General features: G+C 44.1%; 1 protein-coding gene across 2 annotated transcripts; it reads left to right on the top strand.

Moving 5' to 3' along the window:
* The first annotated feature begins 1,846 nt into the window (after window positions 1-1,846).
* On the top strand, window positions 1,847-14,853 carry ETV7 (ETS variant transcription factor 7). 2 transcript variants are annotated; one of them, XM_081010145.1, is made up of 8 exons: window positions 1,852-2,138; window positions 5,785-5,908; window positions 7,014-7,178; window positions 7,722-7,844; window positions 8,391-8,624; window positions 9,422-9,564; window positions 11,219-11,319; window positions 12,034-14,853. In XM_081010145.1, the coding sequence occupies exons 1-8, from the start codon at window positions 2,133-2,135 to the stop codon at window positions 12,149-12,151; spliced, it is 1,014 nt and encodes a 337-aa protein (XP_080866271.1). In that variant the 5' UTR covers window positions 1,852-2,132; the 3' UTR covers window positions 12,152-14,853. The 2 variants fall into 2 exon arrangements, with proteins under 2 accessions (XP_080866272.1, XP_080866271.1); XM_081010146.1 differs by lacking the exon at window positions 7,722-7,844 and having other exon boundaries at window positions 1,847-2,138.
* Window positions 14,854-15,842: the final 989 nt, after the last annotated feature.

Below are 15,842 nucleotides of genomic sequence, written 5' to 3'. Positions count from 1 at the left end.
TCGGATCCTGCTTGTGGGCTTTCCAAGGGTACCTGGCTGGGCATGGTGAGAACTAGATGGACCCCCCTGGCCTGATCCAGCACTCTTATGTTTGCTCATAATCAAGCCATATTAAGCTAAATGGGGCTTACTCCCAGGTAAATAGGCAAATATTGCTGCCTACATATTTACCTCAGAGTAAGCGCGGGTGGCGCTGTGGGTTAAACCACAGAGCCTAGGACTTGCCGATCAGAAGGTCGGCGGTTCGAATCCCCACGACGGGGTGAGCTCCCGTTGCTCGGTCCCTGCTCCTGCCAACCTAGCAGTTCGAAAGCACGTCAAAGTGCAAGTAGATAAATAGGTACCGCTCCAGCGGGAAGGTAAACGGCGTTTCCGTGCGCTGCTCTGGTTCGCCAGAAGTGGCTTAGTCATGCTGGCCACATGACCCGGAAGCTGTACGCCGGCTCCCTCGGCCAGTAAAGCGAGATGAGCGCCGCAACCCCAGAGTCGGCCACGACTGGACCTAATGGTCAGGGTTCCCTTTACCTTTAAGCCCCTTTGAACTCAATATATTTAACTTCTTAGTGTAACTCTGAGGAGTTAGAAACAGCTGACTTCTAAGCCATGGTCACAACCATGGATTAAGAGTTACACAAATCTGGCTGTTAAAGATTGCCTTGTGCTTACCAGAGTTTTAAAATTAACATTTTAAATCTTCCCTAGTAGGTACAGCGCTCTCCTTTAGGTTTCATAGACTCAAAGAATCGTAGACTTGTATATCCCCCCCCCCATAACATTCATGACAGTTTAGGGGTATATGTTGTGAAAACCTGGGCACCATTTTCATAGAATTGTAGAGTTGGAAGGTACAGTCCAGGGCTGGATTTACATACAGTGGTGCCTCGGTTTACAGACTCCGCTAACCCAGAAATAGTACCTCAGGTTAAGAACTTTGCTTCAGGATGAGAACAGAAATCGTGCTCCGGCGGTGCAGCAGCAGCAAGAGGCCCCATTAGCTAAAGTGGTACCTCAGGTTAAGAACAGTTTCAGGTTAAGAACGGACCTCCAGAATGAATTAAGTTCTTAACCCGAGGTACCACTGTATAAGCTAAACAATCTATAGCTTGGGGCCCCACTCTCTTGGGGGGCCCCAAAAAAATTTAAAGGGGAAAAAACTGGATGTACATTTCCAAAATATAAGATAAAAAACAAATAAAATAAAACCTACATAATGTAACTTTGTGTTGTGTAGGCTCCTATGATGTAAATAATGGGCCCTGCCTGCTAGCCTGCTCCCTAAAACATCACTGGTTTGCTCATTTCTATATACTATAGGGTGCCTACATTCTGCATGGACTGGTTGCATGGCAATATGTGCAAATGGCTTTAGATACCTGATAGGTCCATAAATTACCATATATATAGCATATGTTCAACAAAAAAACAGCGACAAAGGACAGCTGGACATATAAAGGGCCCCAGTAGATTAGGGCCTCATCAAACCTAAATCCGGCCCTGAAGGTACCCCAAGAGTTATGTAGTCCAACCCCCTGCAATGCAGGAATCTCAACTAAGACATCCAAGACCGATGGCCACCCAACTTCTGGTTCTACAGGTTTCGTCCATTGCACAGTGAAACTGATGGATCTGCCTTCTCCAGCTAACGACTGCATCGTGGCAGAAGCTCTGAATGTTGTTTTTTTTTGGGGGGGGGGGTGCATAAACGTTAATCCGTCCCTCGGAACGCTATGCTATGTTAGCCTTGAAGGCGCCGCGGGACTTTTCCTTCCAGGAAAGCAACGCTCCTAACTGTTTGTCCTTTAAGCGCACTTCTTTCAGAAACCCTCTTCCTCGCCGCTGGCTGTGCACAACGAGGCGGGACCAGCCGGCAAACAAGCGGCTGTGGGTGCTCTGCGGACTGAACTCCAGCAACCTTCGGATCCGGCTTCTTTCGTTTTCGTTTCCCGGAAGGGTAGCGCAGTAATCGGAGACCGCGATCTCCTGCCTTTGCTTGCCAAGCCGGGAGGGAGGGAGAGAGAGGGAGAGAGAGGGAGGGAGAGGGCGGCGAGGATCAGGGGGCAGAAGACTTGCTTTGCACCCCGAGCGCCCCAGCCCCCCGAAGCAGCGGCTCCACCTTCCACTTCCCACCTGTAATGCAGGTAAGTAAGAGATGCTGGGAGCCCGTGGGACACCCGCTCTGCACTCACCGGACCCCCTGTACCTCCCCCCCCTTTCAGTCCTCTGTGCCCAGTCTCCGGCGCCAACTCCGTTTTCTTTCTCTCCTCTCTCTCTTAACGCGCATCCCAAGTTCATCACACACGTGGTCCCCATCCCTCTTCGCGTCCCGAGCCTCAGGTTGTATGTACCTGAGACCCTCCCACTTCCCACGTTCCTCGTGGACAGTTTCAGCTCCCCAAGTCCTCAGATAAAGTTTTCTGAGTTGTTTCTGTTAATTGGCTTATTTCAGGCTGGAGAAACTCTGGAATTCCCCCCTCCCTCCCCTTCCCAGTTTATTTCACAAGAGGGAAGGAAAATAAGCTAATGTTCTAGGAGAAGCATTTTGGAGGAGAAAACGAGGGCCAGGGAGGGGTATAATCAACTTTAAAAAACAAAACAAAAATGTGTGTTGAAACTTAAACACTTCCTTTTCTTTTTTCCTTGGCTGACAGGCTAAAGCTTTTCGATTGTTTTCACCAAGTGACAAAGACAATTTTGGGCTGGAGTATGTCATTTGTGAATGTTGTGACTAGGCTGGAAGAGGAAAATAACATTTTTTAAACCCAGCATTTATTCTTAGGCAGTGAAGATTGTACATTTGAGTTTCATATATGGGGAAAGTAAAGAGCAACTCGAGCTTGTTCTTGAGGATGTATTGCCACAAATGGAGAAATAAAGTGTTAGCTGGACAGTCTGATTAATATTCTGTAGCAAGGGGGGGGGGGAGTGTGTTTGTTTTTGGTTAATCATTGCTGTTGCCATGCCTGAACAATGATTAATTTGGATCATTATTTAATTTCCTCCTCTACATTTCTCTATTTTATTCAGCTTTTTAAAAATAGTTTAGAAGTGAAGTGTAAAAATGGGTGGGTATCTTTCAGTTTTATTTTCACTGGGTGTTTGAATCTGAAACACTTTTTAAACTGTTGTGTAAAGAGTGCCTTAAGTGTGGTTAAGGCTAACTATAACAGCAAATTGTCTTGTGGCACCTTCAAGAATTATCAAATGTATTGTGCTTTTTAAACACTTAATTAGATGGATGATAGACTTCAGTTCACAAAAGCTTGTTCAATAATGTATAAACAATACGCAATAAGGTGCTGCTGATTTTTTTTGGGGGGGGGAAGATAACAACCAATTAATACAACCACCTCTTTGCTAATTAAAACAGCTAACAAGCCAGTCTATGTCTGTTCAGGCCCATTTTAAAGACACATAGACTTCAGTCTATTCAGAATAGACTTCTTAGTGTCAGTGAGAATACACAAGTATTTGAGGATTTGAGACTTAAGTTTCAAATACTGATATAGTAAAGACTTAATAAATCCATAGACACATAGGTTAATTAGCATGAAATATGGCTAAAAAATAGCTATAGCATCTGACATATCAGCCTCAGGTTAGCTTTTTTTAAAAAAGGTAAAGGACCCCTGACAGTTAAGTCCAGTCGCGAACGACTCTGGAGTTGCAGCGCTCATCTCACTTTACTGGCTGAGGGAGCTGACGTTTGTCGCAGACAGTTTTTTCCAGGTCATGTGGCCAGCATGACTAAGCCGCTTCTGGCAAAACCAGAGCATAGATCCTGTTTATTTCAATGATGGAGTCACTCATAACCTTTGCTCTCTTCCATCAAAATCAATGAGACCTAAACTTCCTTAATTTTGTCTGAATCATTGCCTTCAGTTACAAAGTGCTTTGCATTTATTTATATTGCATTTCTCTCTACAACCACCCTGGTATCTATTATTCCCATTTCACAAAAGGTGAAAATTGAAGCTGTGTGTATATGCCATATATTTAAAACACGCACACCTGAATCCTGGGGACTGTAGTTCACCCCTAGTAGAAGCAGCACTCCATAAAGTACTTAGTATTCTCTGGGTTTTTTGGGGGGGGGTGGACTTTAAATGTATGGTTTATACATAGCCTGAAAGAAATTGCCTTGCTCAAAGCCACATGAAAAACACTTTGCACAGATGTATCCTATGCATGGAGACTATTATTGATGAGGGCTATGGTTTCAATGTCTGGATTACGAGACATATAGCGATTGTGACAGAAGTGCTGTAGTCTCTAAACAGATTTTTTTTTTGAGTTGAGAAGAAGATAACTCAACTCAAAAATGAAACAAATTTCTTCTTCAGATCTAAGTCTTGCCTAGAAATTGCATTGACAGAAACATCCCTTCTGTGCTTGAAATTTGGTGAATTACTGCCAAAGATGGCTGTGTACACACCAGAGTGTTAATACACACATGGGTCCCCCAGATCTGATCCGCCCCCCGTGGGGTTTTGTGCACTTCCAGCCACATATGAACTCTTTAAGTTGATTTCTGTCCAAGGGTTCCCATCTACATCAGTAGATAGTGCTTGATGGGATGTATTTGCATGGTGTGCTGTTGTCCTCTCCCCCCAGTCACTATTTCCCCACCCTCCTTGAGTTCTGGAAATCCGAGGTTTGTTGTGGGCAGGTACTGTATTGGTTTACCTGTGTGTGCCTCCATTTGAGATTCAAGTTTTCTGATATATCAGACTTGCACAAAACAGTAGTTTTCTTTAAAAAGTGTGTGTCCTTCCCAGCCATGACAGTAGCTTGCCCTTCCAGAGTTCTTCAAACTTGAAGTCCGTTATGAGCATGCCTGCATGTATTGGTTTGCCTGTGCACTCACCATTTTATTATTTTTATTTTTAGATGCAAGTTTTTTGATATATAGCAGATTTGCACAAAACAGTGGGTTAAAAAATAATAATATGTGTGCCGTGTGATATGAGTTACTCCTCACCAGCCTTTCCTGCACTGTATCATGATCGAATGGCAGCAGATTATAATACAATGACCATTGCTATTCATAAAGCTCTGCTTTCCATTTTTATCTCACCCTCCCTCTGAGGGGATCAAGGTAGTATTTGTGGGGTTACGTCATTTTATCTGTGCAACAAATCAAGGATGTGGAGGAGGCTTGGATACAGTAAGCAGCCCAAGATCACTCAGTGAGCTGCATGGCTTAAGTCAGAGGTCGGCAACGTATGGCCCATGGGCCAGATGGGGACCATGAAGACTGTTTTACCGGCCCACGAGCTTCCCCTGAACTGAGCTGCCCGCTTGGTGAGTCCCCTGCCTGCTGCACTAAACCAGCGCAGCGTGGAGACTCGCCGAGCGGCGCCGTAAATCATATCTGTGCATGCGCAGCTATTGAAAATCACACCTGCACATGCCCAGACGCTGGAAATCACTTCTGCGCATGCGCAATCTTCGGCATCCTGAGCATGCACAGAAGTGATTTCCGGCGCCACAAACATGTGCAGGTGTGATTTCTGGTGTCATGCTGCGCCAGCCCGGCCCACTCTCCGTGGGAGTGATCCGGCCTATGGCCGGTAAGCCTTGCCGACCCCTGGCTCAAGTGCATGGCCCTGTCCATCATCCAACAAATGTCCTTCTACACTGCTCTCATCGTCAAGCTGCCATCGGAACAGGTTCCACTTGCTTCTGTATAGCACAGAGTGATATAAATGTTGCAGCGGGGCATGACTCAAACATAGGGAATCCAGTTTGTTCTCCACATCTTCGGTATGTTTCTCCTTTCTAAAGGGTGAAGTGGCAACTAGTTCTTCAGGTCCCGTGGCAACATCTGCTTTGCCCCTGCAATTCCAGCCCACATCTGTTCCATCCTTACTCTACGAGGGACAAATCTGCACATTACCAGGCTGCCTCAGTGAGTAGAAGGGTCATGATGTAAGGGACCAGTGATCAATACAATTTTTAAAAAAGCAAGACCTGCAACAAAATGTTGCAGTGTGAAGTGCTCCTGTTTGGATACTCCATTTCATTACCTCTCTCATCCGCTCTTCTGTCCCCCCATAACAGACAGACCACACTCATTGGCCAGTGAGCATGATCTTCTTTTTGGGGGAAGAGCACCTCACACAGGATTTCCCCTGTGAAGTTTGTACTTCTGCAAAATCTTGAGTTCCCCCCAAGCCTCCTGATATCTCCCTTTTGCAGATGGATAGTTTCATTTTTGGCTGCATAAGCAATGACACTCGCTTCTGATCATCACTTCTCATATGTACGAATATTTTTATGGAGCAGACCTGGGTCAGGTGATGCACTGGTCAAACACACCTACTGCCTGCCACATTATTAAAGCACTCCTAGTGTAAATGAAAACAGACATAACATTTTAGGAGTGGAGGGGTTGGTCTGAAAGCACTCTCAACATTTTCTGTGCAAAGGCAACTTTCTTCTGCTGGGGTAGGAAAAAAAAATTTATGGAATTTTGCAGCTTTTCAGTTTGAAGCAGGATGAGGAGTGAGGAGTGGATGGACAAGAATGATGGCTGAACCAGCATCCAGTAGCTTCCAACCCAGCTTTTCTTGATACACGACATCTGTCTTCTTCGCCTATTAAGGCAAAGTAATCGTAAGAATGTCTTGTGATGTGAATGAGAGAGAAAGCAGAAGGGGAACTATTGTTAAATGAGATATACACTCTAATAAACTTTTCATTCAGTTTTAGAGATGCAGGAAATAGAAAGCCTATTTAAGTGCATGTCTGAAGCCAGCCTGGCTCAGGGTTGTGTATTTTGATATGATACTTTATACTATGAGAATGCAGAATTGATTATTTGATGCACAATTCAGCATCCTAAGGACCTCACCCTTCGTTTTCTAAAAAGCAATTTCCTAGTCCACCTGGCTGGGAATATAGACTTGAAAATGTATAAGAACCATGTGGGGAAATCTCAGAAACTGGCGGGGGCGGAGTGGGGATCATTGCCTTGTTCTTTTAATTTAAATATCAGTCTCCTTTGGTTGCAGGAATCCAGCCCTCTCTGTGGAGCAAAGATGATGTGAGTCACTGGCTGAGATGGGCTGAGAAAGAATATTCCCTCAGGGAAACAGACGAAAGCAAGTTTGAAATGAACGGGAAAGCCCTGTGTATTCTCACCAAGGAAGATTTCAGATTGCGGGCTCCTAACTCAGGTTAGAAATGTTTCCCCTTAATAACTCAAGGGAAATGAAGGATTTCTTACAGGCAAAGAGAATTAGAAAGGCTTGGGTGCAGGTATAACACTAAAGGGAACGCATGGAAATAATGTGCAAAGCCTTTGCACTCAAAAGGTGACAACCCCCAAGGGCAGGCGTAAAATCATTTTGAGTAGGTCAAATACTTGGCTGAGTTTAATAGTGGATCTCAGTTTCTCAGGTACTCAGTAAACTGGGCTTCTGTCTTGTAAAGCAAGATGGAAATTCCTGACTGACTAGGATGTCTTTTGAGTCACCAAATGTGGACTCTTCTTCCTTGGAGGATTTTAGTTGGATGGTCATCTGTCAGGGATGCTTTAGTTGAGATTCCTGCATTGCAGGGGGTTGGACTAGATGACCCTCAGGGTCTCTTCCAACTCTACGATTCTCTGAAAATGGTGCATAGGTTTTCACAACATATACCCCAAAACTGCCATTCATGTTATTTTTGGGGGATATGCATAACGTGGGATTGGTCTTTCTCTATTTTTTTCCCCACAGGAGATGTTTTGTATGAATTGCTCCAATATATTAAGACCAAGAGGCGAGCCCTTATTTCTAGCCCTTTCTTTAACTCTGCCCTTCGGGATGCAGAACACGCACAGGCCCAGAGCGCTCCAGAAGGTGAGTGCTATGGAGTTGTGGATTCATCTTGGTCAATTACCCTTGGAGTCTCACATGCTAGCAGGCAGAATCTAGACCTTAAAGGTGGGAGGGGGCAAGGCTTAGAGAACCTGATCAGCAAAGTGAAGATTCAAGTACAACCCCTGATAGCTCCAGTTAAAAAGGTCTCAGCCAGTGGGACACAGCACGAAAGGAAAAAGAGATGGGGAGGAAGGAGGAAAACCAGAAAACTTAAACACCAGTTCTTAAGAGTTCAAAAGCTTAGCTCTCTAACCACAGGACTGATAGCCTGGTGCAACGATGCCAGGATATTGGATCCAAATAAAATAAACTGCTTCCTTCAGTTTTCTTCTCTTCTGAGATAATCTTTGGGATTCTTCCCATAGGTGCCAAAGTCCATGCTAGATGCATAGTGCTAGGAAAGAACTTTAGCCAGTTAGTCTGTCATAGTTGCTTTGGGTCCTGGGCTTACTTCTTGTTATAAGTTCATTTCATAGTATTCAAGTGACTGGGAATATACTGAATGAAGCCCTGATCTCCTTACAGGTGTGAGATGTAAGTTAGATGGTCTCTCAGCTGATGGCCATTCACACCCGACAGAAAGGTTGATCATCCCTACAAGTCTTCCAAGCCATACAGACATGACTAGATCTCAAGCCAAGATCTTCTACAGCCCTGGCTCCATCAGTCTCTCTGATCATAATTTGGGGATCAATTACAGGGGAGATATTATTTGCTCGTTTCCTGGGACACCAGCTCCAGTCAGTGGTAAAATTGCTGGTAAGCATGAATTTTCTGTGATCCTTAGCTCCATTGTCATAAATCAGATTATATTTGTAATTTCTGTGGCACTTTTTCTACAAACTCAAAGTGTTTTATTTGATTTTTTTAAAAAAATTGTAGACTGTGTTTCAAACAAAATGTTTCCCAAAGAGGTTTACAAAAATATACGCAAATAAAACACAAGACAATTCCGAAATATGGGGAGTAGGCAGCGCTTTCAAAGGGAAATATGGGAGGGGTGTGTGGCTAGACGGCACTTTCAAGGAAGAATAGGCTGGTGGAAGGGAAGGCTTCATCCTCTTCCCTTGCCCTGTTTTCAAGCTCACTGTGAATATCTCCTCAGGGCCAGGCTCTCAAACTGGAAGACTAAGCAAAGGGAAACACAGCCAGGGGACATTTTCAGAGGATAATTGGTGGGAGAGGTCAAGCACACATCCTACCGGCTTGCTGTTTTGTCTCCTATAAAAGCTTTCTTTGCTCCTGGATTACCTCAGCAAACACTTCTATGGGAACCTGTGTTTTGCTGAGGTAACATTTAGTTCCTTTCTTAGCTTCAGGCCACACAGGGGCAAATGCTGAACTTTTCACCCACTGAGAGTAAGAGAGGTCTGCTATCAGGCACAAAATTGCAGCGTGGTAGCCCTGCTCTTCCTCACATCATTGGCCACTTATTTGTGGTAGCTTGGAAATGCACCCTCACCTAAAGGATGATACAGAATTGCCCAGTAAAGATGCTAATTTATGTCATCCTAGCTGATTGAACCACAACCCTTCTTTTTTCTGCTATACTACAGACTGCAGGTTACTTTGGGATTACGTCTACCAGCTCCTCTGTGACAGCCGATACGAAGCATTTATAAAATGGGAAGATAAAGAGGCCAAGATATTTCGTGTTGTTGACCCCAATGGACTAGCCAGGCTCTGGGGTAATCACAAGGTACCCAGTAAGCTTCTCATGTGGAATTACGTAGATGCAGATTTTATTTTTTAAAAAGTTGTTTGGGCCATCCCTAATTCTGGTGAAACACCTGAACAGAAGGGATACTTGCAGGTTTAAAAACCTAACTAATAAAAATAATGTATAGTATAAATGTTATTATTGAAGCTGCCTTTAGGGTGCATTGTTTGAGCAGGCATATGGGGATATCAGATCTGCTGGTTGGTAAGAGCTCCTAGCTGACAGAGCCATACCCAAGTAAGTACCCCTAGAGTATTTACTCATGTGGGGATCCCTTGATTTAGGTACAATGATTAGGCCAATTTTTTTATTGGTAAAGTTGGAAGATTGTCTTAGATTTAAAAAGTGGGTAAATTTATTTTACCCTGCCTTGGAGTTTCCACATTGCCATCAACAACTACCGTATTTTTTGCCTCCAAAAATGAAGGGGAAATATGTACGCGTCCTATGGGGCGAATGCAGGCTTTCGCTGAAGCCTGGAGAGCGAGAGGGGTCGGTGCGCACCGACCCCTCTCGCTCTCCAGGCTTCAGGAAGCTATCCGCAAGCCTTGCGAGCTGCAGCCCGAAGCACGGGGCGCACTCCGGAGCACGCTGCGTGCTTCGTGCAGATGTCCGCAAACCTTGCGAGCCCGGCGGGAGTTCCCGCTGGGCTCGCAAGGCTTGCGGGCAACAGCCTGTTCTGGGGGCTGGGGTCGGGGGAAGCTCGGGCTTCCCCTGCCCCCCGCCCCCAGCCCCGCAAGCAAGCTCCAGGAGCGATGGCGAGGTTGCGCAACCTTGCCATCACTCCCGGACCCGTTCTGGGGGCTGGGGTCGGGGGGGAGCTCAGGTTTCCCCGCAAGCTCCGGGAGCGATGGCGAGGTTGAGCGCAACCTCGCCTTCGCTCCTGGACCCCCAGCCCCGAGGCTAAAAACAAAGCCAGGACAGCTAGCGGGATCCATCCCGCTCGCTGTCATGGCTTCTTTGCTCTTTGGGGCTTGGGAGGGGGAAATAATTTTTTTCCCTTTATTCCCCCCCCCCCAAATAAGTGCATCCTATGGGAAGGTGCGCCCTATAGGACGAAAAATACGGTATTCTTCTTGAAATAAAGTCCACTGTCTAAAGATCTCAGCAGGTGTCCTGTTCAAGCAGTAAACATGGTTTACCAGGTTATTTTATTCTAAACTCTTATCTACAATCTAAGAGGGATTGGAAGAGGGGGCTTGGTGGCAGAGCACTAAAATTCTAAGTGCAATCTGTTTTAACTCTTGCTAAAAGGACTCAGGTTGCAGGAATGGGAAAGAGCTGCTCCTGATACAATGATGAGCCACAGCCAATTGGAATAGACATCACTGGGCTAAATGTACTACTGATGTACACTAAGGCAGCTGTTTTTTTAAAAAAATCTTATTAACTCACACTTTCAAATGAAGTTGCTCGAACCATTCGTCGCTCAACTCTATTTAAAACAGCATCTGTTGCAATTTATTATGTTTGGAATTGAGTGTTCAAGCATCTAGTCCAGTGACCACTGAACTACGATTCTGCAGGAAGATCCTATGGTGCTTTTTAGCTAACCTAGCTTAAACCATTCCTATTGCAGCCAAAGGAAATCAACTGTCAGTTGAACAAAACCCATAATCTTTTGAATTTACAGAATCGCAGGAACATGACGTATGAGAAAATGTCAAGAGCTTTGAGACATTACTATAAACTCAACATCATCAAAAAGGAACCTGGGCAGAAACTCTTATTCCGGTAAGAAAATAAGAGCTCAACCTGTAAAGTGAGCTCACTGGGGAGTTACTGTGAGAGAACTGCACGTTAGCAGGATAGGTATTGTTTGCTGCATAGGAAGTGCTCTGCTCTCTAGTGGAGCAGGATGATGGGGGCAACTTGGTTGTGTCCCACCTGCATCGGAGAGTTGTTGTGCACCACAGTGCAGATCTACTCAGCTAAAAGGTATGAAACCTTTTGAAAATTTGTTTTGCTCAGTTATAGGACTTTTCCTTGGTGGCAAGGAACTCTGAGACAGCAGGGTTTGAGCCAAGGACCTTCACCCAAAGGCTGAGCCCCTTAGTCAGCAGGGAATCTTGTATGTGATGCTGAGATGCAGACCAAGTTGCATGTGACTTCAAGCAAGCATGCTTACTCTGGCCATTTTTATTTTACAGAAAAATCAGCTATGGGGCCCAGACCTACAGCGTGCTTCCAATCCAAACTGGGGACCCATACCAATTTTGTGCAGTTTTCAGAAGACTGCTGTTGTTGGTCCTTAAACTGGATTGGAAGCATGTTCTGGATCTGGTCCCTCACCACTGATTTTTCTACAAAATGGCTAAGTTAATCTCGTTTCCTGGGACACTTGAATGTGTTGTTTTGCCCAATGACTGGGGTTGGAAGTGGGCTTGAGAAACAAATGGGAATATGGATTAGCTCAAAGTGTGCATGTTTGTTTCTTTAAAATTCCAGATTCCTGAAAACTCCTGGAGAGAGAAAACCTGACAAGTCTAGCGAATTTGAGCAGCTGGACAATGAAGAGCAGGAAGGAGAGGACTGGAAAGAAGATGTGCTGGAAATCTCACCATAGCACATTTGCCAAGCCACAGAAGCACTTAGAGGCTGCGTTGTGCAACAGAAAAGCTTTAAATGACTGGACAATGTGAAATAATGTTTCGGGGCTTGTGTATTCTGTTGCTTCCTACAGCTCATATTAATCCACTGGACCTCTGCTGCCTTAGAATCAGACCATCAGCTTTTAATCTGCTGCTGAACTGTAAGCAAACTCTTTTGCTGTTTGAAAATGGCAGTGCTCAGAATCACATATCTATAGCCACTGCCCATCTTGTTGCTGGGTGATTTGTAAGCCACTCTTTCACAGACCAGTGTCTTAAGATCTATAGATCCATAACCCTATAATTCTGTTATTTTTTTGATTTTGTGTTTGTGTGTGAACGCTCTCTCTACATTTTATAAAAGTGTAGTGGTGTGGCCCATCTAGTACAGCATCTCAGATGCTCAAGGGAAGCCCAAAACAGGACCTGAGTGCAACAGCGTTCTCTCCACTTCCGAATCTCTGCAACTAGAACAAAATAACTTGCTTGGCCAATATACAAACACTACATAAGCTGATTGGGACAATTAGACTTTAAATATTTTCACATATTTGGTTAAACCATTTGAGTAGCAACAATCGCCCTCTCTAAAGTGGAATATCCTGAAACTTGCAAAACCAGCTCCCCAGACTTTCTAGAGTGGCTCTTAGATGTTTTCAATGTAGACCAGGGGCCGGTCCACTTTCCCTCAGACCTTGTGGGGGGCCGCGCTATATTTTGAAAAAGATAAATAAAAAATGAACGAATTCCTATGCCCCACAAATAACCCAGAGGTGCATTTTAAATAAAAGGACACATTCTACTCATGTAAAAACATGCTGATTCCTGGACTATCCGCGGGCCGGATTTAGAAGGTGATTGGGCCGGATCCAGCCCCCGGGCCTTAGTTTGCCTACCCATGGAGTAGACAGTGCCAGCTGAATCACAGAATTGTAAGTTGGTACCCAGAGGGTCATCTAGTCCAACCCCCTGCAATGCAGGAATCCTGCCCACAGCTGTCCCTAGATGGGCTCGATTCACCAACCTTCTGGTTAATAGCCAGACACACTGATCCACTGCACCACCTGAGGGTGCAAAGACTTTGAAGCCAATTTAATAATGACGCTGACAACTGCTAATGTAGATTGAAATCCAGATAATGGTGACTTTGACAATATATTATTTCACAAATGGTTTTCTTTTTTAGCTTTGACACTGTTTTCTAATTTTCTGTTTGCTTTTTTACAAATGGGGAGTGGAGTCCGAGAGATAAAATAAAGGTACTCTTTTAGCATAAGCACAACTTTCCTCCCAGCTGCACAAATATAGAACACCATCCTTCCATTACTGTGCTATGGTAGGAAGAATCAAGTCAGTCTTCCAGAAACATTAATAGCAAACTCTGAGCCTTTTGCTTGCAATTCTTTTTCTGTGAAGAGCTTTCTTTTTGAAAGAAAGAACGAGACAAAGAAAAAACTGCTTTTCTCTTATCACTATCAAATATTTAATTTCCAAACTAGGTGGTTTTCATTTCACCGTTGCTGACAATAACTATACTGAACTCTGATCTGGCTTAGGTTGCATGCTACTATTCCTGCAAAACAATTAGTGGCCCGGGATGAGAACGCACATTCATGGCTGCATCGAAAGATGCATGCAGCCAGTTCAGTAAGGTCTAGATGAGCTCTGCAGTGTGGATGCAGATGCTCATCTGAAGCAGTGATGGCATTAGTTAATTTTAGGCTCTGGACCAATTGGTCATGCAGCCCCTCCTCCTCTTGGATGGCAGTGTATATTGCTTCATTTTCTTCAAATTCTGGTAAGGCACCCTCCCTTGGGTTGCCTTTGGGTGGCTTTCCTGCTCATTCTGTCCAGCTGGGTCCTGAACATACACCCCAAAGGAACTGATCTGAATGTACGTTACTTTCATGCATGTAATCTTGCTTCTCTGATTTATTCAGGTGAAGGGAGTGGCACCCCAAACTGCAGGGCAAGCCACACTGGGGGGGACGGGGACCCAAAGTCTATGCAAAGTTCTAGGGAGCAGTAGGATCCTGATAAGGCTAACTACTCCATGCTGGTTTTGTGGCGGTGACTGTACCCTTGTTAGTTACATTAGTGGCTTGTATCCAGTGCAAAATGAATGAAATGAAATGAAATGAAATGAAATGTGAGACAGTGGTTGGGGCAACCCAGTCAGATGGGCAGTGTACAAATAATAAGTTATTATTATTGCTGGGGAAGAAGGGAGCCCAGAAAGAGCTGCTGATTTCTTATGATGTTGCTGCCCTGTGTATGACTTTAGGAAGATGCCACAGATCCAGTGCTACTACTCTTCTAATGCTTGTTTCGGGGTTAATACCTCAGACCGCAGAACCTCACATGCTGCAGCAGGATCTCTGCATACCTATTAAGCAGAATTGCATGGTATGTTAAATGGAGGGTGGAGGAGAATGTGGGAATGAAGCTTAAAAGGGAACCAGAATCTGGATGGATTTGAAAAGTGCAGGGCTGGGTTTAGGGATGAAAGCTCATTTTGCATTTGAATTCTAGTGATTCTTATCTGAATTAAATACAGCCTTGCTCTGTTGCAGCAGAAAGAAGATTGTTGCACTGATACCTAATGAGGATATGGACTTTGTTTTTCAAAATAGATGGCACTATATAAAATAAAACGAACAGGAAGCATGAATCAAAAGGATTTGTTGAGTTTGTGAATAACAAGCTGATTCACCTTTCATAGATAGGGGAATTTTGTTGTTGTTGCAACGTTCCCGTTTTACAGATGGGAATCTGAAGCTGAAAGGCAAGGACTTATGAGAGCTAATGAGCAAAAACTCCAGAGTCCCAAGTTTGGCTCACTATTCAGTGGACTACACTAGCTTGCTCAACAATGAAGTAGAGTTAACAACAAATAAAAAAAATACATTGCTTTATACACTTTCATAATCGGTGTTGTTCAAACACCATACCAAACTGCACTTGGTGCTATATAAATACTATTATTTACTACTATTATGCAGCAAAGCATCTGAAGCTGCTGCTAAGTAGTGAAACCTTCTGTCCACTTGACAATGATGGGGAACACACAGGAAACCATACAGAGGGGTTAAACTTGTAAACATTGAGATGACCTGTTTTCCTTAAAATGGATGACCTGTTTCCACATCTTGAAGGCATTCTACACAGCTACACTCTCTACAGAAATGTGTGTGGACTCTTCAGAAACATAAGTTGATCCAATTAAAAGTTATTACCTTGCATTTTCATTTTAACTGATGTAACCATGACTTCTCAGGCATTTATTATTCCCTCAGGAACAGTTAAGGGGGGTGGAAGATAAGGAAATAGAAGTCCAACAGAGCAAAACCACAAAGTTTGTGTGGCACCAAGCTGCAAGAGAGGCAAGCTCTTCGACACAATCTTTCAAACTCCGAATTCCAAAAATGTCTCTTGTAAACCTTTTTTTATTATATAATCTATATTCCATTATAGTTTGTGAAATTGCAAACCCCATGAATGAGAGGTCATGCTGCAATATTTTATAAAATGGATATACACCCATATATCAGGCCCTAAGTTGTTATACTTCACAGTAGTTTAAGTACATGATTAGATGACAAATTCATCTACTAGGCTCTTGTAAGTATTAGTTATCCATACCTGTTTTATATATCCTATCCATCA

This window comes from Podarcis pityusensis, assembly GCF_964106645.2.
Source record: "Podarcis pityusensis genome assembly, chromosome: 6".
Taxonomy (NCBI): domain Eukaryota; kingdom Metazoa; phylum Chordata; class Lepidosauria; order Squamata; family Lacertidae; genus Podarcis; species Podarcis pityusensis.
Note: the sequence above shows the minus strand (reverse complement) of the source record. Positions and strands in the feature narration are given on the sequence as shown.